The sequence below is a fragment of the Molossus molossus genome, unplaced genomic scaffold (genome assembly GCF_014108415.1).
Source record: "Molossus molossus isolate mMolMol1 unplaced genomic scaffold, mMolMol1.p scaffold_m16_p_11, whole genome shotgun sequence".
Lineage (NCBI taxonomy): Eukaryota > Metazoa > Chordata > Mammalia > Chiroptera > Molossidae > Molossus > Molossus molossus.
The window spans coordinates 42,980,808-43,008,143 of NW_023425346.1; the positions used below are offsets into that span (position 1 = coordinate 42,980,808).

A 27,336-nucleotide genomic window follows, 5' to 3' on the forward strand; every position below is an offset into this window, starting at 1 on the left:
AAGGGGCAGTGTATTGCTTAAAACAATCAGTAATACTTTTCTTCAATAACAATAACAAAAATAATAGGAGGCAGAGCTGTATTTCTAATCCCTAAGAAACGGAAGACCTTAAATACTTCATGGAAATTCTTCAGTGAGTCCTTCCTTTACCCTCTGCCAGTACACCAAGGAGTCTTCTCAGATAAATGCACCCACATCAGTAAGCAAATCTATGCACCACAGGAGTAAGTTGACATTAGTTAGTTATTTGAGAAGCCAAAGATTTATCATTCTTTCCTGCCTTTTCCTCTATTTCCTCCCCCCCCTTTACCACCTTAGCTTTTAAAGGTTTCTTAACATCAGAAGCAGTCATTCCTAGTTTATGTCAAAATCATCTGTGCTTTGACAACTAGGATAGTCTTTATCACTTTCTGTAACTGTCTTCATTTTTGGCTAAAATTATACAGTACTTCTTTTTGGTTCTTTCTAGCTCCTAATAAAATAATTGTGTTTCATATTGAGATTTTCTAGTAGTAAATCTTAGAAGGAGATTAATCATTCCATTTAATTTAATTATTTATTTCATTATGCTTTGTTTAACATATTGTCAAATGTTTCTATTCTCTTAATATTCTGATTTTGTTGATATAGATTCAATATAATATAATCTTTTCAAAGTTGATATTCTTACGTGTAGCATCATGAATGGTTGGCCAGCTTTAAAATGTCGCCTTTTTTCCTAGTCCACACTAAAAGCCACTGAGTGCTCTAATTGCACATAACACTAAGGAAAAACTTTGTCTGCCACTTTTAAAAACAAACTGTGAGTGTGAAAATGTCTTCTGATGTGACTGCTTTATAAGCTTAATAAAACAGTTTTAATCCAGAAGAAAACGTGACCTAAATGTTTGTCAGACAAAAAGTATGCAGCAGTAAATGATCTTTATTTTATCTCAATCTGACTACCTACATAACATATAAAATCACAAATTGTTGCTAAGATTTTATTTTACTAATTATTGAAGTGTTAACTCTAATTTAGAAATGTTAGACACTGGTATTTAGGAATGTATATTTAAAAAGCTGAAAAAGGTATATTGTAAAAAGCTAGAAATATAGAGCAATACACTGAAATAAACTAGAGAAGATAATTGATTTTAAGAAAAACAATCAGGTCCTGGCCGGTTTTGCTCAGCGGTTAGAGCGTTGGCCCGTGGTCCAGAGAGACTGGGTTTGGTTCCCGCTAAGGGCACGCACCTCGGTTGCAAAAAGTTTGTCCCCGGCCCTGGTTGGGTCGTGCAGGAAGCAGCCACTTGATGTATCCCTTTCACATAGATGTTTCTCTCCCTCCTTCCCACTCTATCTGAACAAAAAATGGAAAAATGTCCTCGGGTGAGGGTTAAAAAAAAAAAGAAAAACAATCAGTACTCAAGTCTTTTAAAGAACAAATAACACTCCTAAGAGAAGGAACTTTTCAAAAAGCAGGATTAAAGAGAGAACCCTGGCTGGTGTGGCTCCGTTGGTTGGACATCTTCCAGTGTACCAAAAGGTTGCCGGTTTGATTGGGCACATGCCTGGGTTGCAGGTTCAATCCCTGGTAGGGGGCGTGCAGGAGGCAGCCAATTGATGTTCACTCTCACATTGATGTTTCTCTCTATCCGTCTTCCTTCCACTCTCTCTCTAAAAAAAGTCTTAAAAAAAGGTTAAAGGTAGATATACTCCGATGATAAGAAACAATGAGGTAAAATCACATAAAAGCTACGATGACCTAAATTGAATAAAATCTTAAAAGTCACTAAATATAAATGTCCACTAGTTTGAATTTGAACTTATTTAAGACCTCAACCATTTTGACTTAATTATGATTTATGACTGTATAATATTAGGATTTCTTCATATCTTTTAATTTGTCAGTTTATAGCTCTATAAGGTACATAAAGTTTTTAGATATAATTGCAATTTTTTTCATTCTACACCCTATAATAGATTATATTACGTTTTTCAAAGTTGACTTTTAAATGTTAGAATAAATGTAATACCAGTGTAAGCCACAGGGTGGGAGTGAAAGGCAAGAACTTGTGTTTAAGTCGCTTAAATAAATAATTGTACTGTCTTTAAAATGCTTGTTAAATGCTAAGGAGCTGTTGCTTGGTTTCTTCCTCTAACAGAGCTGCATTCCTCAGCAAAGAATCTATAACAAAATACAAAAACATTGATTTAAATGTATAGGCCAATAATGGAAAGGAAGTATATACACATGCAGGTTTTTTTTCCCTAAATCTTGTGGTCATTGCATGTGCTACTAGTGATCAGAGTAGCTATTTTAATCAATAGGTGGATCTGTGGAAATTCCTTGAATTGTCAGTATTGGAAATAGTAATTAAAGAAGTTACCCTATAAATACTTTATGTCTTCATCTATTTTTCTACCTTCATTTTCCTTTTTCCCTGATTCTCATTTAAAGAAAATTACATATATATTCATGCTACCTAAACTTATTTTTTTCAGTGAGGAATATAAATTTCCATTGTGTTTTTTGTTAACCTATCCTAATTTGAGTTTAGAAGCAATTTAAAGTGCTAATTTTTTTGTATCTTTAAGGAAAGAAGACAAGAGGTTTCTTCTCCTAGAAAAGAAACTTCACCAACGAGTCTTGGCATTCCTTTATTCCATGAAAGGTAGTTCTATATCTTTTTTTGCCAACTCTAAAAATTATAAATATTGAAGTATATTCTTATTTACATATTTTTACATTTTAGCAGTTGTAAGAAAATACAGCCTCTTAGAACTAGAAGAGATCACCCCAAGCTTCTCAATGTGAAAATGACCTAAATAAGTTATACAGTTAATAGCAGAGATGAATCTAAAAACTGAATTATCTAAAGCACTAATATTTTATATTAAGAATTTCTAGACCAAGTATTGTAGCCACACAGTTTTATATGAATGGCTCTTAGTGTGAACTTTACCAAATTGAGGAATATTTAATTTTCTTCTACTTTAGATGCTTACAGAGAACAAAAGTCAATACACTGAAATTTCTGATGTGAGAATGAGACAGCCAGTGTAAGTGTGTTATGTGAATAAGTAGATATGCTAGTCTGCCCTACAGTTATGTATTAGAACTTTTCATTTTTCATGTACTTTGTGCCTGGCTCTCCAAATGTTAGAATTGTTTTTTGGTACAATTTCTAGGAGTTGAAAACTTTTTAAACTTTAATTTTTCTGTAATTATTTTGTAGTACATAAAAAGGTGCTGTGTCCCTGGCCAGTTTGGCTCAGCGGTTAGAGCGTTGGCCTGCGGACCAGAGAGTCCTGGGTTCGTTCCCACTAGGGGCATGTACCAAAAAAAAAAAAAAAGGTGCTGTGTACGTTTAATTATGATTAAAGAATATTTGAAGAAATAGCCTTACATTTTTTAATATTTATTTGTTTTTAGGAGTTATATAGAGAAGACTTTCTGGGATCTGAAAGAAGAATTTCATAGAATATGCATGCTAGCAAAAGCTCAAAAAGATCACTTAAGCAAACTTAATGTCCTAGCCACTACAACTGGTGAGGTTTGATTTAATGTATTATTAATATTTATAATATTAATTTTATAGATTGAGATTTATATTTGATAATGGAAATATTTCTAAATGCTGTTTAAGTTTTATAATATATACCTTTACATAATTTATTGGCTTTTTCACTCTTTATTATGGGTGGTACATATAGATTAAATTGAATGAGAAGTTTCACCTTGGAAAAAGTACAAAATAAATATACAATATGTCTCTCAAAGTTTTCAGTTCCTATTCAGGGGTCTTATAAAACATGAATTCATGTGTTAGTAAGCATCCTTAAAGCCACACTGCTATATATAAGCTGAGTTAAATTATAACATCAGGTTTGTTTTTAACTTCTGTCTGAAAGTTAATTGAACACTATAGATAGATACTTGTAATTTAGTTTTAGAAATAAACATTCCACATTTTGTGAGGCCAGTTCTGTTGAAGGCACAAAGTACAAACATAGTATAAAAAATAACTTAAAAGGAACATCTGTTTTACACATGTGTTGCAGTATTTTTTTTAAAGCTCCATCCTTTCCTAAAACCTTAGACTGGCTTCCTGGTTTTTGCATCAGTAGTTCATATGAATAGCAAAATAATGGGGATCGAACCCGGCTACAAAGCACTTATGTAAACAAAAGGAAGGTAAACTGATCATTTATAATAAATTCCCCTTTACACTTGTGATTTGAGATATTCTGGGTGCAATTCCCAAGAGATTTGATTTACAGTTTTCACTCTGAAAGATGTTGCAGCAGTGCTAACACCCCTTTAATTAAAGATCACTTTCTATTTCTATGGTTCTTATACCTAGGCTATTTAAAAGGCATTCTGTAGTGTAAATTCACTTTTTGCTTACTGCTGCCATTTTATTTTCATAAAAGGAACACCATGTTGTGTTGGAAAAACAAAACAATCTTTGTGGATATAATTTATTGCTTCTCCTCCCTTCCTCCTACCTCTCCAAAAAGAACTCTAATTATTCCATTTTAATTTTTGCCATTTTCATTAGAGATTGATCTTCTGTGCCAACTAAAAACACTATGTACTTCTGAAGTGAAAGAATTATTTTCACTTAAAATATACTAGCTATATAGCTATGTAAGCACCTAGGATTCATAGACATGGTTTTTTGAGCATTAACATCTTATCAAAACATTGGAATGGTGATATATTCATTATCCTTACCGTATTATCAATGGCTTAATACTTTAACCATTTTTAAATTATACAGGTCTAAATCTAGTATGTATCTGTCAACTAGAACACTGAATGTTTAACTTCAGATTTTTTCCCCACTAAGACTGCTTTCTAAAATTATTCTTACGCTTTGTATTAACTGTCACAAATAATAAATATAACATTATTCTTCAAATGTTTTAGATTTGTTGTGCTACAGATTCCACTGAAGTTTTGCTGGGTCCAAACAGAAACCAAAATATCAAATATTGTGCTACTGACCGTAGTAGATCAAAAGGGGAAAGGAAAAAAAAAAATATATATATATATATATATATATATATATATATTTTTGGAAAGAGATGCCTGGGCATGTTTTTTAAGGATAAAACACTACCTTGAAAAAGTATAAAGGAACTATTTCAAATGTTATTTGCATAATACATCTGAAAAAATTACATTTAATATTATTGTTCCTGTGTTTCTTTTGTTAACATTTGATTTTTACTTTAATATAATTTGTGAAAATTGCCATTAATAGACTTCTATGTTTCCTTTTTATTACTTTCTTTTTTCATCCACATATGGCAATAGCCTTGATAAGGGATGAAGATAAAATGTATGTTTAAGCAAATGTGCTTTAAAAAATCCACACTATCCCTGGCTGGTTTGGCTCAGCGGTTAGCACGTCGGCCCGGCCCGTGGACCAGAGAGTCCCAGTTTGGTTCCCCCTAAGGGCATGCACCTCTGTTGCAGTTTGTCCCTGCCCCATTTGGGATTGTGTGGGTGGCAACCACTCAGTGTGTCTCTCTCACCTCGTGTTTCTCGCGCTCTTCCTCCCTTCCTCCCTCCTGCTCTATCTGAGGATGAATGCAAAAATGTCCTCAGGTGAGGATTAAAAAACACACACACACACTATTTGTATAAAGGAGGGTTCTATTTCAGTGGAAATCAGGAAAAACATATATAGGATTAGCCCGACCGGTGTGGCTCAGTGGTTGAGCGTCGACCCGTGCACCAAGAGGTCGCGGTTTGATTCCCGGTCAGGGCACATGCCCAGGTTGTGGGTCCAATCCCCAGCGGGGAGCTTGCAAGAGGCAGCCAATCGATGTTCTCTCTCATCGATGTTTCTATCTTTCTCTCCCTCCCTCTCTCTCTAAAATCAATAAAGAAAAATTATTTTTTTAAAAAAAGGGAAGAAGCATGTCTATTTTGGAGCATTCTACCAAAGTTTATAATAGCTGGAGTAAGGAGTGAGACAAGTGTGGTAAAAATGAGAATGGAGAGGTGACTGGGGGCTGAGGGCCTTGGAGAGCCTTGTAAAGGTTTTGTTAAGAATGTAACAAGACCAGATTTGTACTTTAGAAATTGAAGCGGGGGGGGGGGGGGGGAGGGCAATATAGAAAATGGATTAAATATGAGATAAGTTTAAAGGCAAGGAAATAATTCAAAGGCTATTGTAATAATCCAATAAGAGAAGATGGTATGTAGTAAAAGGCAGAAGATCTGTAACAGAGGGAACCAAAGAGGTTGGTTGCATTGTACTACAGTCATGTCCAAAGAGAAAATGTTGTTTTGGAATGTAATATGGCATGAGACTGCAAAGACCCCAGAGGAAGGGAAAGGAACTAACATTTGTTAAATGCCTACTAACCTAGACAGACACTGTACAGGTGCACTGGTACACCTGTCTATTTCAGTCGGCATCATTGGTCAGTGTTCCATTTGTGAATATACAGTTTCATCGATGATTACCTTGTTAAAGTGATCATTGTTTTTAACTTTTACCATTTGTCCATTTAATGAAAATACACACAATATCAACCTTCAACCTCACTGCCTTCTTGAAGTAACATAGTAGAGCATAATTGAGCTTTTTCTAATGTCTCAGGATCATCATCATGGAGAATACTTTGATCATTGTTTATTTTGGTTTTGGTTTTGTTTTGTTTTTTATTGAGAACAGTAGCCCCTCGTTTTATTGAGAACAGTAGCCCCTTGTTTAGCTGGTACTAAACAAGACTGTAGAGTTTTCTAAGTTCCTATATCTGCTTTTTTGTTTTTCTTGTGTCACCTCCTTCCTTCTGCTCTTGTTGATATGTATATCTGCCTTCAACAACTCATATTCATACCTTTTAATTTACTGTTTCTAACCAGCTATGGCTAGGGAAACATCATCAAGCTTATTAGGATAAATCTAAAGTGAGAATGAGAACAAAATTCATATGTCTGTGGAGCTTGTGGCTCTAGTTCTGACTCCTAAGAAGCTCTATTTACTTACTTTTTAGTTTTGCCTATGTTCGAGAGAGCTGAATCTGTTGGACAAGTTACTGCTAGATACGTGAGCTACAGAGGCCTTGGTATCTGTCTGCCTGTTATCTACAGAGGCCATTTTTTATCTATGAGATGATAAAATATATGTTCACATACAATTTACTAAACATGCATCCCCAAATGTCATCCTTCTTTTACCTCCACTGTCTTCTTTCTCCCCAACCCCACCACCACCACTCTCTCACAGATTGTTGAGAGTAGACAGTGGCTAAATTGATTGGTAATATACTTTGTCACACAATGATAGTAGGGGAAATAAATGACCTAATTCATATAGATTCTTTACCTGTTATTTAAGGATTTTCCCTTTTAACAACTTATTTGTCTAATAAGCAAGCTCACAGTTGCAGCTTCTCTTCCTGACAAAATGTTTAAATGTATACACTACAAGCAAATGTGTTTGTTTTTTTTCAAGTGTAGAGCAATAGAACTGTGAACAAGATGCAAAGCTTACAGCAAAAGACCGGGGAAAAGACAAAGCAGTTAAACCGCGGCTAATAAGCGATGTCCCAGTTCACCCGCTGGAGAACGCTAGTATTTCTGTGTAAGATAGTAGCTAATGTAAAAAATTCCGGTTGTCTTCAGTTGCTATAAAAACCAGTAGAGAAAATAATACTCATCTGTCCAGAGCTAATTAAACATTCAGATTGTTAAGAATGATTGGAAGATGACTGTTTTCCTTTCATGTTCTTTTCCCTGCAGAAACACAGTGCTCGGTGCCTGTACAGTGTACGGATAAAGCAGATAAACAAGAAGCGCTATTTAAGCCTCAGACTAAAGATGATATAAATAGAAGTATACCCTGCATCACATCTGTCACACCAAGAGGACTGGGCCGAGATGAGGAAGACACCTCTTTGGAATCACTTTCTAAATTCAATATCAAGTTTCCACCTACGGACAGTGACTCCACTTTCTTACTTAGTGCTCCAGAAAGACCCAACGTCCTTGGTCCTGCCACATCTGAGGCTGTGTGCCAGGATAAATTCAATATGGAAATCAGAGACAACCTGGGAAACTTTGTTAAAACAGAAGAAACTTTATTTGAAATTCACGGAATTGATCCTATAGCTTCAGCTATACAAAACCTTAAAACAACTGACAATACAAAATCCTCAAATCTTGTAAACATTTGTATCAGGACAACTCTGGATAGAGCTTCGTGTTTGCCACCTGGAGACCATAATGCATTATATGTAAATACATTTCCACATCAGGACCTATCTGATGCACCCTTTCCTTCCCTTGATTCCCCAGGAAAAGCTATCCGAGGACCACAGCAGGTAACTGTTTTGCATTAACAAATATATTATGTGTGAACACACATTTTGCCAAACAGGCACAGATATGCATCTCTTTCAGGTTATCAGACATCCTTTCAAACTAATGACTAGCCAAATTTAGGATCTCAGTAAAAGATCCAAGCTTTATAATAAATGACCTGAAATTATAAAAGATGAATATGGCATAGCTCTATTATAAAGTACCTTAAAACTTATAGCACGTTTTAAAATACATGAAAGCCTTATCCATATCTAGCACGTGTCACTTTCTTAGTCTCTTTTTCAGAGTACTTTTATTCATCAGTGTTACAATAGGATTCTTTATTAATTTCATACTTTGAAACAAATGGCATTTTTCTATTAAATAGTTTGTATTCAACAAGAATCCATAAATGTTTATAAGTAAATAATTTCATTGTATATTCCTCTTTATCAAAATAAGTAATCTGCCTTTCAACTAATACTCCTATTACATTCTCAGTCATACAGTATGTTGATCTGTAGGGTTTCGTTTTGGTTTTGGTTTCTAACCTGCAGTTGAACATGCAGCCTAATATATATATATTTTTAATATGTGATTTTAATCAAATATTTTAATGTTCCTAAAGCTCACGGTCTGCTTAACGTTCCCCAATCCACTCCTACCATCTTTTTTATTCAGGTACTATCATGGGATTATTCTTTTAGTTTGAAATAAATTTCTTAATACCTGAAGGCAAATGAAAATATATAATTGTTAAAATAAAAAGACACTCGTGAAAATACAGATTGGTGTAAATGTCTGTATAACTTCAAACATTTGTTTGATTTCTCTTTGTCTTAACTTGAATACCCTTTGGCTTTATAAGTACTCTGATAGGCTCTAGACTTTTTAATCAGCATACAAAGGACACGATAGCCAAGCTGTGGTATATTTTAGTAGTGAGGAAAACTAGGCATCTCTGACAGTAAGCTTTAATTGTAAACTCCCTTATGTTCTACATTGTACCTTATTTCACATCATAGTTTCAGTTATAGTGACTACTAAATGAAGCAAATTAAACAATTTCATTTATTGGAAGTAGAATTCCTGTGGAGCTGTGAAGTGCATCAGTTTTAATGCTTGTTACTTTTTTTCGCCATTATATTTCTTGCTTGTTCTTTTATTAGTTAGTTAGTCTGTGCGTTCATGTTTCAGTAGATGGCACCCTGCATTGTGCATTTGCTTTCTATGCTAGAGCAAGGGAAACAGCTGGTATGTGATTACAACTTGATGGAAAAGTATTCAGCTTTAAAAATGCAGGAGAATTGGTGTTGAGCTGTCACAAGACATGGGGCATAAGGTTAGATAATTGATATTTTGGCAGAAAAGGCAAAATTAGTTTGTTTTGAAGACCATGTTACAGTTTAGGATTGAATTTTTTTAAATGGGTTTTTTAAAAATATTTTATTTGTATTAATAAAACTGATATAAATACAAAATTCTTGAATTGAAATAACAAAGGAGTGAAATTATGGTTTACATATTTAATATTTATACTTTTTATCAATCATTACTACTAAACACTTTTTTATATGTTCAGCTGTCATTACAAAGTCTAAAATATATCTGCTTATTTTTGCTCTATGTGACTTTCTTTTCTTCCTACTTTTGCTGAGTCAGTCATTGGGGCCCCAAGTGAATTATATGAAGAGATCAAATCTTAATGAATAGCTTCTAACAGAGAAAGATAAATACACACTTTGAAGATAAATTGGCAGTGGAAGATTGGCTCACCAAATTTAGAAGCTAAGTTGCTTCTAAGTGTGGTTCTTATTATTTTGCAGATCTTAAAAATTATTACTTTAACATAATTTTTATTTATATCTAAATCAATTTCCCATTGGGGGGGTACATATTAATCAGTTGTACTTTTTGTTTAAATTGCAAGCAGTAAAATTTAAATCTAGTTAACTAGATATTTGCTTATACACTCAAAATTATTACTGCTTTTATCACAAAGATTTTTCCAAAAATTATTTTATCCCAAATTTCAAAATGTATATTTTAAATATTACTGTTTTATGTAATAAAATTACCACTTCTCACAAAAGGAATTGAGTCAGTATTATTATAAGCCCTCTATACTGATATCGGAATATATCTCAGTACTTAAACAGACTCTACACATTTGCATCACCTGTACACAGCTGTCTGGTTAAATGTTTATAAGAAGACAGTGATGTCGTGAAATCCAGATGCTTTAAATAGTAATACATGCACTGTTTTTGTAAATGATTGGTTAACTAGAATGAAAGAGATTGGTTAAGGGAGTGAAAACTAACACTATTAGGTGTTAGACTAGGCTGTTACTTTAAATATATATTAGTGGAGCACAAAGGTATCTCTTTAAATTGACTTTTTGAGGTGATTTTCCTCAAACTATCAGAATTTACTTATGTCAAGGTAATTTATCTATGCTAGGTAAGAAAGCAAATTAAACAAAATAATATGGCTTGCATCACCTTAGGAAAATAAGATATTCCAATCAACAAGTATTTATTGAGCACCTACTATCGAACTAAATGCTTTTCCTTGCCCTTCTAGTTTTGTTTTGTTTTTTAATAATAAATTCAGTCATTTAAAGGTACTTATATGCTGCTTTTAAATGGAGATAGTTTTATTGAATTGTGATTTTCTATAATTCATTAATTAGGTAAATATTAACAGGTTTCACTTTATTCAACCACAATAAAAGGATAGAGTAGACTAAACTATACTATGTAAGAGGAGCAAAATAAGAAATCAAAAGAATGAATCCGATGTTAGATTTTGTTGAATGATTAAATTAATTTGTGGTTTTAAAAAAAAACAGCTCATCAATGGAATTTGTTTAGTACTTTCAAAGAAAAATCTTCTTTTCAAAAATCAAACATTTGTATATGATTTGTTCATTGTGTATTTGCATATAAATAGTGAAATTTAAATTGTTCTGCATCACAATGTATGTACATACCTATCATGTCTAGTGGACTATGTATTAATAAAGGCCCTATAACTTAAGATTTCTATTGTAAAATAGAAAAGATAGAATTTAATTTTTAAAGTCTCAATTATTGACTGTTCTTCCAAAACTACTGCCTTTGTGATACAGGTATTAAAATATGCTGGTGTTGAAGTTGGAAGATTTTTAAATATGTGGAGGGAGGTCAGGTGCATGGATGCATATTTTAAGTGATTCTTAATCAAAGTTTAGTTATACCCCTTATGAAAAAGAGAATTGAGTCATGGCTCATGGCTAACTCTATGGAAAGATAATTTGCTTTCATATTAGGGAATTTCAAATATATGCACATAACCCATTCAAAAAAATTGAATTTGAAATTCAATGAAAGTTGATTTTAAATACAAATAACAGGAGATGTTTTCCTTTGTTTCCTGCAGACCGTTTGGAAGCCCTTTCCTAATCAAGACAGTGACTTATCATCGGTACTGAGTGGCACAGGCTCAGAACTGCTTGTACCTCGAGTATGTGAATTCTGTCAAGCAGTTTTCCCACCATCCATTACATCCAGGGGGGATTTCCTCCGGCATCTTAATTCACACTTTAATGAGGAGACTTAAGACGCATTTGAAAATAGACATATCAAGTTCTATGTGATGATTTGGGGGTTTGTAATATTATAAATACTTGATTGAAAACTTAGTTCAAGATCATTTATTGAAAAATCACAGCTATTTGAATTTTTTTTAATTTACATTGTAACTTTCTTTTATTATCTTTTAAAAGATCGAACTGCAGTTGATTGTATTCATGTTTACATTGTTTATTGCCCTAATTCAGAATTATTGTATGTGACTTACTTTGGAATTGTATGACCATAATTTATGTTTGCTTCAGCTGTCTAAGCTCATTGCTTAGAATTCTAGTTAGATCTATTGAATTTGGTAATGTCAAATGTTTGTAGTTTTTTATTTGTTTTCATTAAAATGTTTAAATTATTTATTGCTCTAAGTGATGTTCTTTTTTAAATAAACCTATAATAGAGAATAGCAGACAACATAAACATCTAAATAAATATACAACCTAAGACATTTGATAAAATCACTGGTAGAACTACATAAACACTTAAGATTTTTAAAAATAATATACATGGTTTTAATTTTTATTGTAGCTACATGATTAAATGAATTAAGTACTAAAAGTAACTTATATTGTTATCATGAATGTGTTCTTTGTTTCTGAGTAAAAAAATATAAAGGAAATAAAACACATTTTTAGAAAGTTTATAAAATGCATGTTTTCTTCTAGTAACTTAATAGAAGGGTGATATTAGATCTGTTGATATTTTATTACAACTAGTAGATCACTTTGAATTTTTACATTATTTTTCAAACTAAACTTGCATAAGAAACATATTTGTATTTAATGGGAAAAAATCTAAAACCCTGTAAGGACTATATCCGTATTTATTAATTTATATTAGTAATATTCACATTCTTGTTGAGAAATTTGTTATTCATTGTTAGCAGCCTGATTGATGGCCACTGAAAGACATTTAAAATAGAAGATACCAGTTCAGAAGGCTGAAGAATTTTGTTTAAAATGACATCTCCCCTTCATTTTCTTCCCTGTGATTCTTGTCTTTTAGTTTTCTCTTCCCTCCCTCCCCTACCCCCAATTTTTAAAATGTTTGAGGCATGACTTCCATTTTATGAAGTAAACACTGATTTGCAACTCTCAAAACAGAAATTTAAGCCTTTGGAGCATGTGTTCCGGAAAGCTGGAGGGTTTCGCATGAGGGGATTGGGGCGGCCACTGTGCCGCAGTGAAGAGCCCTGACTGGAGGAGCAATGAGAACGGTACCTCAACCTCTCAGGGTGCCAAGCACATCACATTGACATCTTCCTCACCAAGGTGACATCGTGATTATTAGTATTCACTGTGAAGGGTTCTGAGGCATGTACATCTTTCTTTCATTGCCACTGGGGCTGAATGGAAATGCCTAGACAATTATCCAAGTCTCCCCTTCCCCGCCCTCCCCCACCTTCCACCACCCCCCCAGCCTCCCCTCTCACCCCCACCCCCCCACACACACACACAAAATTAAAAATAAAAACTTCCCAGCGTGTACCAGCCAGAACATACCACTGTACCTATCCTGAAAGGGGATTCTTTTTCTCTCTCCTTGGCTGGAAGAGGAAAAGTCCCTGCCACAGAGTTCACATCTACCAGACTACTGACAACCAAAAGAAATTACAGCCCAGAAAGGGACCCAAATTAAAGGGTATCGCTGACCCCTCTTCTTCAGTCAACTCTTCTCCCACCTCCACCACCGTAGTAAGAGTGAGGAGCTCTTTTTTTCCTTTCGAGTTCTAGTGCTACCAACTTCCGAGGGACAAAGGCCCTCTTGGGCCACACGGAGGCAGCCTGGGGAACCGGCTCTGCCCTGCCCTGCAGAGGTGGCGCTGGCTGCCGCCGGAGAGATGGAGTGGGCACCCGCCAGGTCTCTCCCTCTGTCTCTTACTACTGAGCCGTGCAGGGGCTGCATGTTGGCATCTGCTAAGCGTGGCGGGGTAAAAACCGCTCGCAGGTAAAAAAGCTGCACGCACGAAACGCTGAGTCTGAAAAGCCACCCCCGCCGAGGCGAGGCAGTTGTGAGCGGGATGCCTGAGAAGTGGGAGGTGAATGTCCTCGGGAGGGCCCCCGGGTGCAGCTTTCCCCGGAGGCTGAGGCTGCTGCCAGCGGGGACATCTGCTTTCTTCCCCTCCCGCTTGGCTCACCCCGCCCCCTCAGCCCGGGTTGCGTGGTTATTTTACCAACACGGGGGGAGGGAGAGCTCGAGGAGGTAGAAAGGGGGTGGATGGAAGCTCAGGAGATGTTCTTCCCACTCCTCGAGGTCCCCTCCTTTTTCTTTCACATCTTTTAACCTTCAAGGTAAAGACTTTATAAACATGAACGATGAGCGTGTCCGCCGGCTCCTAGGCCCGCCTTCTGCTCGCGGGGCTCTCGGGTGCGGGGCCTCGCCCTTCCCTCGGTCCTCCCGGGGGTCGGGCCGGGTTCCGGCGGTTCGGCGGAGCCGGCCGGGTGCGCCCAGGCCGCGGCGCCTTCTCTCCCGGGCTGCTGCCTCGACAGCTGCTTGTAGCTACAGTAATTAGACTGTCAGTGCTTGTTAGAGGACAGCGGGGAAAACACGCTTCTGACAGCAGATTCCGAGACTCCCCAGTTTGTTAATTTCTAAGAGATCTTTAAAGCATTAACTGAGGTCTCCCCCACCCTCCCCTCCCGTCCCTCTCCCCAACTCCTCCCTTCCCCAAAATATCCTCAAGAGAAGAGATTTCTCTCCGCGTGGAAGCAGTGTTTCCCGCAAAACCGCAAGCCCGCCCCCGACTCACGCACGCACACCCTATTTTATATCTACATATAGATGCACATGTACACGCGCAGGGTGAGCTCGGCGCAGGCCTCGTCCACATCGGGACCAGGATTGCATTTAAAATAATAATAATAATAATTAATAAATAAATACACGAAGAAGGAAAGGGGGGAGGGAAGCAGAAGTCGGGAAGAAAAGAGAAAAGCAGCAGGCTGATTACGAGGTGTCAAAACTGCCAGGAGCAAGAAGGTGATAGCAATCAGGGGTGAGAAGAGTGCGGCATTCGTGCGGGGCAACTAATTATCCGTCTCATTTGAGAAGAGCAGCATTTGAGGCAGCAGCGTTCGCCTGCTGAACGGTGACAGATTGGCGCGGAGGAGAGGGGAGGTGTTAAAACAATGGAGCCGGGCGCGCGAGCGCTGCTGCATGCTAATCAGCCCTCCCTCCGCCTGCCTGCCGCGCTCCCTCCTTCCTCCCGGCCTCCCTCCTCCGCGCTCCCTCCTCCTGCCTGCGGCGCTCCCTCCTTTGCAGCGGGCCCGCCGTCGCCGTCGCCACCGCCACCGCCCGCTTCCTGCTCCCTCGCTTTCCCGCGCATCCTTCCCGCGGCTGGCAAGTGGAACCCAGCCACTGCCACCGTGTCCCTGCGGTCCAGGGCCCCCGTGCAGCCCCCGCGGGTACCGTTCGCGGGCCCGGGCCGCGCGCGCGCCACCACCGAGCGCCACCCTGCTGCTGCGCCTGGGGCCCGGCCTGACGGAGGGTCCGCGTTCTCGGTTAAGAAGTCACCGAGAGGAGGCCGGGAACCTGCATTGTCGTGCGCGCTCTTTTTCTGCGGGTGGATTGCACGCGTTGAGCAGCGAGCGGGACCCTAAGCAAATTCAGGAAGGGCCAGGGGGGGACCTGGGGGACAGAGTCCGGGGCCAGAACCACAAAGAAGGCCCCGGGACAGACTGCAGACCCTCCGACCCGGCCCTAGAGCCCACAGGCCTCTCGCCACTCCTAGCCCGCCTGGAACAGCCGCCAGCAAAGCCTCCCTCCCTCCTTGATCCCCGCCGACCCCAACACCCTTCCCTCCACCCCCTCTCCAAGCCAGAACTATACTACTACACGATTTCGTGAACCCAGGGGGAAGACAAATAAAGAGCTTTAGGATTAGCTGTGCATTCAAGGCTTAGCCTCCTGACCCAAGACTAGACTAAAGGTCTTCTGACCCCTCAGAGAAGCACCATTCAACTGTCCCGGGTAAACTAAAGCCTTTAAGAAACCGGCCACCCACCCTCTACCTCAGAGTTTTGGAGGCCTAAAGGAGTCAAGGTTCCTGGCTCAGAACTCTGGCCTGAGAGAAGTTGGTCAAAACATCAGGGTTGTGGCTGCCCCTGGGCAGAGAATTCACCAGAACCAGTCTCTGCTCAAAAAGATCTCCTCTACCTGCTGAAGGCCAGGACTTGAGGTTTGGGATATAATTTCCTTCTACCTTAAGAGTTTAAAAGTTGATCTTGGGCTTTTGCTTAAAATACACTTTTATTCCTACATATTTTACTATTACAGATTTACATAAACTACCATTAGTGATTTAAAAAACATTGAAACATTAACGTTCTTATGGTAGGATTTAGACTGAATGAAAATGCAATTCCTTCTAATGGGTTCCTTGCTATTTAGCTAACCAGGTGTCTAAATTAACATAAAACTTTCTTCCCCCAAGCCATAGATGTAAAAGGAAAGCAGCTGAAAAATAATCCATGCTGTATAATTTTTTTCCTGTTGACCTTTACCATTGCACAATTCCACACACACAATTGTTCCTCTAAATCAATTTGAAATGTGAAGAATTTATAAAGCTAACATACATACACAGAGGTTTCATTGATATTGTTCTCTCTACCTTTCTGTTTGTAATGTTTCGCAATAAAAGTACAACACAAAACAACAAAATTTAAAAATCACTTTAGTAGATTTGAGTATTTTGTATCATGATTGGTCTAGTTGTATGAAAACTACACAAGCACACAGCAATCATTTTTTCCTTTAGAATATGCCCCAGCACACCAATACAATAGCGGAATGTGAAATTATTAGATTCAACTGAAATAATCCAGAATGCTTAAGTTTTGAATGGAGAATTCTTAAAACACTTAAATAAGGAGTTATGTGTATATAAATGTTCATTCTTTTGGGTTTCCACTCTGGAAAACCACTGAGCAGGCCTCTCTGTCCTTAGTGCGTCACAGACCTTCCGGTGCTGGAGTCTGATCTGGCGTTGGGAACACTCCTTGGCATCAGAATCTGTTAAAATAGCAACCGGTCTAACAGGGGGAAAAACTAACTTTACATATTTATTAATGTAAACTTGGAGAGTCAAGATACTCCATCAGCATCAAAATTAAGCAATTTGTTAACCATTACAATCAGCCTTTCTTTCATTAACCAATTGTATAGAAGCAAAGTAGCTCTCTGAAGCAGTGAACCTAAAGAGTTCAAATAAATTTAGTTCAATTCCATGTTTTGTTAGGTATTTTTAATAGCTAATCAAATTTGTTACCTTCCAATAATTTGGTTGTTACGGATTTGGTGTAATTTCTTCTCAGTCTTTAGACTTCACAAATTTGCAAGATTGTTTTAATGGTGTATTTACAGATAAGTTTTTATTTGCACATAAGGACAAAAAGGTGAAGTGAAATTTGGTCCCAATGGAAACCTGTTAGGTTCCCTGAACATATGGCTCATTGGGCTGTTACTTCCTTTTTGAGATCATTTTCCAAGACTTTTTAATATATACATCAACTTGACACCAGTTATAAAGAAAATATATTGGCTTTGAAGATGCCTCCACCTGGGGCATATCTCCCAACAGCAAAACATCTAGTCAGGTGTACTTCTGAATACACAGGTTTCCAGTCTCCAAGAACAAGGCATAATTTGAAACCAGTCAAAACTGACAGTTGATTTACACTGTCTTTGAAATTAGGTGGTTCTTTGGATTCTTAGACTGCCACAAGGATTTGATTAATATAGTTAAGGGGTGATTGCTTAAATCTCTTCTTCAGAAAGCTATGCATTTGGAATCCACAGTATTACAATGATTTATCTCAGTAGATTCAAGTATATAAATGTAAGTCTCATTTATTGAATGTGTGTGGTGCCAGTTTAAGACTTAAGGGGAAAATCACAGCACATTGAAAAAGATGTAAATGTTCAATTGGTTTAAAAAAAAAAGGGGGGGGACCGTGACAAAACATGTGCCTGTTTCCATTAAGCTTAATTTACTATTCAAAACAAGTTTTTCCTAATAAGCTCTATTGTTTCTTTCTGTTTTGTAAAATTTAGTATGTGTGAGACAAAAACCAGATTCAGAATGTGAATGAAGTCTGTTTAGCAAAAGCTTGTTGGAGCTTCCAGTTCAAGGAGGGCTTCAAATTAAAAGACACATCACCTTAAAACACTGGTAGGATATCAGGACGCAATTTTCTTAGGTCAGTTCTAGAACTAGTTCCAACTAGATTACTAACTTCTTCCAGCCTCAGAGCTCCTCGTAGATGAATTTGTACTCTTAACGTACAATAAACACTAGAATATTCAAAATGATGTTGCACGTATGCTTACTAGATAACTAGCTTTCGCTGTTTTGCAGTCCTCTTCTGAGTTCTCAATCCGCAAATAGGACTGAAGTATAAGTTCTCAAACAAGTCACTCCCTTTTCCTGTCTGTACAGGGTTTGTCTTTAGGCCACTCACACTTTTTCAGAGTATTTGCACTTGATTGTCCAACCCCTGATGTTGATCTGGTCTTCATTTGAATATATACCCTTGGAATCTGGAATGCCTGGATAGCTGGAGTGTGCCCATGCTTCCTTGGCTGTTTAGGGCTATTTCACGATTAAATTTTTAAAATATCTTGCTTATAACCTTTGGAAGCAGTGTAGAAAAAAAATGAGTTACTGCTTATTATTTAATTCAAGGAACAATTGCCTTTGAAATAACAAAGTCTTAAGGACTACATAATTTAACTTTCTGTGTGTGTACAAAACAAAAGTGTCTAAGAGAATGAATGAGTCCTTCAAACCCACTCAAATAGCTAGAACTCAACTCAAACTCTTCAGCCCTTCAATCCACATTTTTTTTTCTGTAATAACTCCTCATCTCAAAAAAAGATACACTTTTTCACTGGCTTTGTACTTGGCTTCATAGGAAGCTTCAATCATTGAGTCAGAAGCCTTTTGTACACAGACTAACCATTGTGCTAAACCATGGAGACTGATACTACCTTTCCAGTGGGTAGGGTGTCTTTTCAGGGATTATCAATTTATCACCGCCCCAGACAGGGGCCCAGAATATGTCTGCTGAGAGTAAGAAGCACTTTAGCACATTGAGTGTAGAGCATTTCTCATGCCTGCCCCAGTGAGGGGACAGCCAGTGTTGGGATGTATTTTTGAAGCTTGAGATACAAACTAAGGTAGGAGAGAAGGTAAAAAAGATTTGTACCTCTAAAGCATGCAGTTAAGCCTTGCCATAACGCCCAAACCACAAAGTTTACTTTTGAATAGTCCATTCTAAACCAAAGGTCATATGGGAAAGGGAAAAAAAAACCAGTATGAACTGGAAGTGAGCCTATGTATTTTCCAAAGTATTAAACTGGAACTAGAACATTTTCTAAGCCAAACAAATATCTCATTTGGGTCAAGAGTTGACCTTCACTTGTCTGGAGATGTTCCTGAGGCTCATGAGGAGGTCTCAGCACTATATTCTCTTTTCAGATGTTGGTGAATCAACTCTGGAAACAGCACTCATTAGATAAATAATTTCTCCTTTTTAAAGTTGTTAAATAGCACTAATCGCCAGTGAGAAAGGGGCATTATGCAACTGCAAGCAATTGGCTTAAAAGGAAGGCAAGCTCACTGGGAATCCGAAGAATCAGTAAGGGTGATAAAGCTTCCTTGAAAAAGCTTCTCTATCCCGGACTGAGGAAGAAAAGCAAGCAGCAGGCTTCCTCTATTAAGCAGCTTTGACACACACACCACACTCACACACACACACACACTCACACACACACTCACACACTCACACACTCACACACTCACACACACAAATGCAGCACACCAATATGCAAAGGCCCACTGTTCTGTTTCGCTTTTCCTGAGGTTTTACCATTGGCATTGTCAACGTCTTTCCTTTCAGCATCTACAAGGCCTGGGTAAGAGCTATTTGTAGTTTAGAGAACCTGGATTTCAAAGCAGATTTTGTTCTGCCTTTCTGCCTTTAAAGTTTCCAAGTCCCAATCCCCACCCCCACCCCGCCCCATAAAGGAAATACCAATGAGTAATGTGGCTCATTTAAGTAAGAGTTTAGAAAAAAAATGTATAATCCTGAATGGGAGTACCATAGTAACTTCCACTCTACTTCCAGACAGGCTGTGGTACCCTCTACTGGCCTGCGCGGAGTCAGCCCCGGGGAAGGAGCGCTGCTGGTCCATCTTCCTGTCCACAGTGACACTGCCACTTCTTCCCAAATAGAAGGACAGTTCCAAGAGTTTCAGTCTTTTCTGCCTCTTCCACCCTCCAGTGTGCCTGGAAAAGTGTGCTGTGGGGATGACTCATTTCCTTTCCAAGGGCAAGTCCTAATAAAAATGATCCAAGTATCCTGATTGATATGCATTGGAGAATGAGCCTGTCTTCTTACATGGTTTCTTCCAAAAAGTATATATTTTTAGTTAGAATACCTAGATTTAGCCAATAAAAATGCAGGATGCCCAGATAAATTTGGATTTCAAATAAACAATACATGACTTTTATTATAAGTATACCCTATTTGGCGACCCCATTTTTTAATACATCATTGACTGTAAAGATGTGGAATCAAGGTTTAACAGATTTTCTTTTCTTTTTTCTTTTTGAGGGTTTGGGGAGGGACAGGAAGAGTGATTCGATGGGGAGCAAATATCCTTTTTTGTGCCTAGAATTTTCTTTCTTCCTTTCTCGTTCAGTGGGGAGTCTCGGGGCCTCTTAAATAGTTTGCTGCACAAACTACTCCCCTCGCTTCTGATGACACACTGTTTTGTGGTGTGTTTATATAGTCTCCAAGATGATGTGAGCTCTTCAAAGCAAGAGTGCGTGTTACACCTCTTCCTGCCTTCCACAGCGTTCCCTGTGACTTCTTGCTGTCTTCAGGGAGGCACCTGGGGCCCAGCTGGAGGGACACTGAGACTCGGGGACGGGCCCTGCAGGCGCACGAAGGGGAAGGAAGCGAGTGGGCTCTTGGGCCCAGCCAGCCCTGCACTGCGGAGGTGGAGGGCCTGCGGCCTGGACTGCAGGTCTCCTCCTGGCTTCGGCCTGTCAGGCCGCGAGGTCGGAGAGCCTGCGCCTGGGCCCGAGGCCCCTCTGCCCGGCCAGCGGCGCAGGACACCGGCTGCTCCGGGCGCCCGGGGCCGGGAGGCCGGAAACCTCGGCTCCGGGGCGGGAGGCACCCAGGCCCTTCCCGACCCGGCCGGCCGCGCTGCGCCTCGCTTCAGCCGGCGATTCTTCCCCTCATTTGTTGCATTGTTTGCATTAATATGAATATCTTGTTCTGTTTGTTTTGTCTCCTGGGAGCCAATAAAGCTGTGATTTTTTTTCTTTACACCAAATGCAGCTCTACGGGCGATCAATCAATGGGTAGTCTTCGGATAATCTGTGAGAGTGAGAACTCTAATAAAGCTAGCGACTAAAAAGGGAAAACAAAATCTATTTTCCTCTTAGGTTAACTACGTCAGGGCGAGTGTTGAGTGTGTTCCACTTCTGCTGCTTGGGGTGGGTTTCACTCTTGTTCTTTTTTTCTTTCTTTTAAACAAATGCATCTAAATGTCACGATGAGAAGGAAGAGTGAGAGGAAAGAAGAGGGGCCTTCAGGGGCCTCTTACATTTTCTGATGATGGGTGGGTTCTAGCAAGAGAAAAGAAGGTACTTTCTAACGTCCCAGCAAAGGAGGGAGAGGGATGGAGGATTCTGATAAGATGCACTTTGGTGAAGAGGTCCTTAGTTTTCCAAACAGGTAGGAAATGTACATTAATAAGGAAATTAACTAAGTAATGATAACAAATCAAGTTATTGGGGTCCCCTGCCCCAATCACTTTTTTCCTCCTGTTAGATGCTAAACTCCCCAAATACATTTTTTGGAAGGCCCCAGCTCTCCTGAGCAATGCAGGAGAGATGAGAAAGATCGGCTTGGGCTGCTGCCTTCTCACAGCACAACGCAGCCCCAGTCCTTTCTGAAGACAGCAAAGTAACCATCTGAATTATCTAACATGCACAGTGAACTGAAGAGCCCAAGATTATGTGATGAATTGTTAAATCGCAGTAGCATTGTTTTGGATTGCTAATTAAAAAAAATAAGCAAACCCCATGACTCTAGATATGACAACTGAAAATACCCACAAATTATTTAATAAATGAAGCGTCTAACAACTTTAACACTTCCTGGTCGCCTTGTAAATAAATGTAATTTGAGGTAGATTTTTTAAATCTTCCATCTAAACAGTGAATTCATTACCCGCCATTCAGAGCTCTGGATGCCTATGGACTTCTTGGAATTAGGTGTTAAATAGACAAAAGTGAACCAAACTGCCTTTAAAAGCACAGCATGACCATGTAATTCTTTTTCCAGTTTGTGGTAAAAAATGATGAAACTTCTTTCCAAGTAGCTATCACCCAGATTTAGTGTGAAAAGTAGTGTAATTGTAATTCACGCCATCAGGGTCTATGGCTGATAGACGATCAGCTGTTCTGTGGTGGGGAGAGGCTTTCTTTTCAAACAGGAAAGCTGCCAAGTGCTCTGTGATACCTCCAGCAAGCTTATCGGATTGAGTTCAGAGCCAAAACAGCAGCTGCACACATATGCAAATTGGCAATTAATAGTATAACATTCTGGAAAAAAAATGTTTAAAAAAATTTTTTAAAGAAAATAGAAAGAAGCTACCTGAACATTAACCTCAACTGTAACTGGGACTTCTAAGATGAATGACTAAGGATTAATTGCCCTCTGGAGAGGACCTGCTCTTTATTATTGCCTTCCCTCCTGCAGGTCAAGTCTTTGTGTCTTGCTGATTTCTGTTTGTTTCCTGGAACACAACAATGGACTCTACAGGAAGAAGTTTAAAAATAACTAAAAAGCCCTCATATTTTGATTTCGGAAAAGAGGGAAATGAAGTCCTTTCCATACCCAGAGATCACAAGGCAAGAGCTTCAGCATCCTCGTGAATAGACATTTTGTGCTGGATGTCATCATCTCCTCTCACTACAGCTTGCAGTAGGAACAAGCTTCACGTCCTGGGGGTGCTGCCTGTCTCCGTCTTGATTTCTGTCTGTCTCTTCCTCCCGTTGACAGAAGTGCTGCTTGCATGCTTCATGCAGCAGTTTGCAGAAATCCAGCAAGATTTATGGTTTCTGTTGCCCAGCATGTATAAACACAACACTCTCAAATGTTTAAAGAAAAAAATCATATGACTTTGTTAAATTTTTTAACATTCTGGTCCCCCCACCCCAATCTCACACACAAGTACACTGTTTCCCTGATACAGTCACACAATAGTTGTGGCTGGGATTAGGCTGACAACCTAAACCCCAAAAAGGGCCTGGCATTTTCACAGTAGGCTTTCCCTAATGCTTTGAGGCTTCCTCTCCCCCTAGCACGGGGGTGGGGTGATTAGCAAATGTTTCAGATAATCTGTGAATTCTTAATAGTCACATTTCCATGGTTGAAGATCTGCCTATTTCTGGGATGTGGCAGGTTTTAGAAACGTTGGTGTTGGGGGTTTTACAGAGTTTAAAATTTGGGTCAGGATCCCGATTCTCTTCAATGTGTAAGGGTGAAAGAGGTTTATTTTGCTTTATTTTTCTGGATGTTTTGGGATGAAATTGTATCAATTCTGGCTGTAATATGTGCCATAAATGCATAGTTGTGACCATTTTTTTCTGCCTTTTTCTCCTTTTATCACTTACACTTCTGGCATTATTACTTACTATTTTATTGCAAATCAAGTGTGCCTTTAGTTTAAAAACATTTTTCATATACCCTAGGGACACTTTTAATCCAAGACAAGTTTTGTATTATTAACATTCTAGTTGAAAGGATACTGTAAACTTTCATTGCCAATATAGATTTTGAAGCTTGAATATGAAATTTTTAACAGGAAATTCACCCATGTGGAATTTAAATACATTTATTTATATTTCCTGGGGGGAAAAAGATTTTTGGATAACTGTCAATTAAGCATCCAGTCTCATTAGGAGTAGAGAAAAATCTGAGTCCCTACTTAGGAGGACAAAAATTCCATCCTCTAAATAACCAACTCAGGGTCAGAAGATGGTGCTTTTCTAAATATTTATTATTAATAGAACTTTTTTTTTGTCTGGTTCCAATAGAAGTATCCCATGTTCTGAAGATTATAAGGTATAGGAGAAAATTTGTGAAATCTAAACTTTATTCATAAGGAATTATTTTTCTTGACTTGTGATTGAATTTGAATACATTGTTAGATTTCTCTTTTTTTCTTGTGACCAACTAAAAAGTAGTTTTAAATGATGTAGCAAGTCAATTGAAAAGTTGCTTTTGAATAAAACAGAACAATGGAATGCCAACTTTCTTTCCTTCTCCATAACTTCATTAACATGGCTGTATAGACATTTGCATGTAAAATGTAGTTAAGAAAGATTACATAGAAGTAAATTTAGTCCTTTAGTGCCTACCTCTATGGTAAAATCAGACCATTTGGCAGAGTTTGAAGTCTTCCAAGAAGACTGGTTTCCACCTGGAAAATAAATTACTAAATTTGAATGTGTTACTTATACTATGGTGAATTGTCTATCTGTTATGTTTTATTTTAGTGCATATACTAGAACTTGTATTTAGAGTTTTCTAAAATTGTCATCTGTCAAGGTAGAGAATTATAATAATATAATTATACACAGAAAAAGTGTTCTGACTTTAGATTATTTTGGTACTGTTACAAATATGATGCATTTTTAAAAATTCAGAATGTTTGTCACAAATTCATGTTTCATTGTCCAATTCTGAGACTAATTTAGAGTAGCTATAACTGTTATAACCAAAGTCTATTTTCTTTGCATTTATTGATGCATAGATAGTATTATGCATGAGCTTCAGCACAACCCATCTACACCACTGCAAGCTCTACCTGGACTTAAGTTTGCTCCGTCTTCAAGTGGCACTTCAACTCAAAATATTCTAAGAGTTTGATAAGTATAGGATACTTATCAAATCATTGTTGTAGTCTCAATTCAATATATCCTACTGTTTTAAATCCTAAGCAGTTTGCTCTATAAGAACTGTTTTGATTAATCAAAGATTCTATGTTGTATGAACAAGGCATCATAATGTGATGATTGGTGAGCTGTCATAGATAGTGAAGACAGCACTCAATTAATGTATCCAGAGAAAAACTACGTTTTATAACACTACAGGTGTACACAGTAGGAGGAGATGAAGATGTGGGGCCATGGCTCAGTAAAAATATACTACCACAACTTGTGAAAAGGGGAAACTATGTGTCTTATTAAAATGTTTTTGTAGCTTTTTCTTCATCTGAAAGGAGAGTGACTATCTCCTGAAGGAAGCGATATTTCTTTCTGAAGTGTCCATTTTCTAAGAACAGGTGTGGTGGTGGAAGTGTGCACTCTCAAGCCCAGAAACTTCATAATTCACTACCATATATGAAAATATATCTACTTCCTATACTACTTTCATAATAATTAGGATTTTTATATTTCATTTTTTTATTCTAAAGCACTTTGTGAATATATAATAGATACCACCTTCTGTGGGAGTGAAAAGAAGAAACAATTTGTTTCATAGTTAAAGGTGCTATATTTGAGCAATATGATGTTAAAATGTTTTATCTCAGCATGGGGCATTTATTTTAAAGAATTTATCTGGAGGACTCAGACATTTCCCATAAACGGAATGGGGAGCCTTTACTTTCGATGACAAAGGGTAATTAGAAAATCATGCTTCTAGGAAATTTATTTGGCCATTAGATTAATAGTCCAAGAAGTGACGGTGATAGAATAATAATAATTTCTTGGTTAAGTTCTTTCTCTGTGATAGACACTTCCAATAGATCCCCTTATTCCGTCGTAATGACCACCTTATGAGGCTGGCATTATTAGCTTTATTTTCCTGAAGAGGCAAATGAGGCTAAGGTCAGTCACATAGCTGGTAATGGATGAGCCCCTCTGGCTGTGGAAATCCAAAGTCCACGCTCTTACCGTGTGAGGCACTTCCACTCTGGTGTCCGAAAGATAGGGGCATAGAGGAAGTTGGAAACCATCCCTCCCCTCTTAGAACTCCATTTTTCCTTTACTAAATCAAAAAGAGTCAGTGAAGTAGTCCAAGACTTTAGCAGTGTAGTTGAGGCCCCTTTGATTAGGAAGTCTTTATATGACTGGAAACAGGATTGCTTTGGCACATGCATAGAGACTTAGGCAATCTCCACATCCATCCTCAATTTTAGCAATTCGAAGCAGTTAGCTACCCGGACAGTTTTGTATGCATTGCTAAATGCAGACACAAAAACTGCATTTGCAAAAAGAGGAAACCCAGTTAAACTAGGTTGCAAATTTGGCCCTAATTTAGCGTAGCATTTGTGATACATATAGGTTAGAGTGACATTTATATAATGGTGTGAAATATGAGAAAGTTCCAATGCTAGACACAAAGACTTTAAAATTGCTTTTGCCTACTTTGGTTAGTTTAAGAAACAGGAGAAAGAATTTGGTTTTTCAAGTGATGGGAAGCCTTTAAGGATGTTGGAACACTGTTCGGTCCCCTGGGGTTCTGCCTGCTGTACAATTTTAAATGTCTTTTAGCTAAAAAATTGGCCAACAAGGGAAACATAGAGATGAAATCTCTTCTTCCTTATCTGAGAAGTGAGAAGCTATAGGTAGCCAGCATAATCTATTATGATAGTCAAATACATGGTCAGCTTTTGGGGTCAGAAAGTCATGAGCATTGCTCTCAGCTAATAGTTCTTTTTAACTGGACTAACTACCTATATATTAGAATTTACTTTGGAGGCTTTGTCCTCATGTTCGGTTGTATATGTAGGTTTCAGCTTAAGAAATACAGCCAGAAATTAGACTAGAGACATACACGGTGTTTTATATAAATGTTGCAAGCATGGTACCTGAAACTGTTTTCATTTCTCCAAAGAAGACCACTGGAGGGCAGTGTTTTCTCCTTTGGGAACAGCACCTGGTCTTAGATGGAGACTGCATGGATGTGTTAAAAAGGCATCTGGGTTATGGAAAATTAGTTGCACTTCTCATGCAGGCTGTGCTTGGAATTTACCACCTCCTGTTTATGTCATTCAGGTGTTGCTTATCAAACTGCCAGCCAAGTTAGTTACACCTAAAACCAGATTCTAAAAGATCATATTTATTTGGATCAATACAATATTATTTGGGAATCTTTTTAAGTTTTATATTAATTAACCATTGAAAATTGTGCAAAGTTTATTTTACTAATATAAATAGCAAATGAAAGAAGGCTATGTGAACAGAAGGATAGTTTTAACTAGCTGCTTTGCACTTTGAAATTTCAATATTTCATTAAGTTTACATTAATTTTATTTTCTATATGAAATGTGTACCTATGTTTGCCACCAAATCAACAAGTCAGCATCTTC

The 27,336-nt window shown here is 38.0% G+C and overlaps 1 protein-coding gene and 1 long non-coding RNA gene across 4 annotated transcripts in view; one reads left to right on the forward strand and one right to left on the reverse strand.

Annotated features, from left to right (window-relative positions):
* The window catches only part of TANK (TRAF family member associated NFKB activator), a 78,208-nt gene extending 65,712 nt beyond the window's left edge, over window positions 1–12,496 (forward strand). Inside the window, exons 5-8 of one of the 3 annotated variants that reach the window (XM_036254009.1) lie at window positions 2,581–2,657; window positions 3,419–3,534; window positions 7,751–8,331; window positions 11,735–11,959. In XM_036254009.1, coding sequence (XP_036109902.1) covers window positions 2,581–2,657; window positions 3,419–3,534; window positions 7,751–8,331; window positions 11,735–11,914 — 954 coding nt within the window. In that variant the 3' untranslated portion in view covers window positions 11,915–11,959. Of the gene's footprint in view, window positions 1–2,580; window positions 2,658–3,418; window positions 3,535–7,750; window positions 8,332–11,734 lie in introns of all 3 variants that reach the window. The other 2 variants (XM_036254011.1, XM_036254008.1) reach the window with 2 other exon arrangements.
* Window positions 1,966–27,059, reverse strand: LOC118625234. Its single transcript, XR_004958648.1, has 3 exons — window positions 26,836–27,059; window positions 24,380–24,441; window positions 1,966–2,170 (listed from the first exon to the last, which is right to left on the reverse strand). It is a non-coding gene; the product is annotated as an uncharacterized LOC118625234 (long non-coding RNA).
* Between the last annotated feature and the right edge of the window lie 277 nt (window positions 27,060–27,336).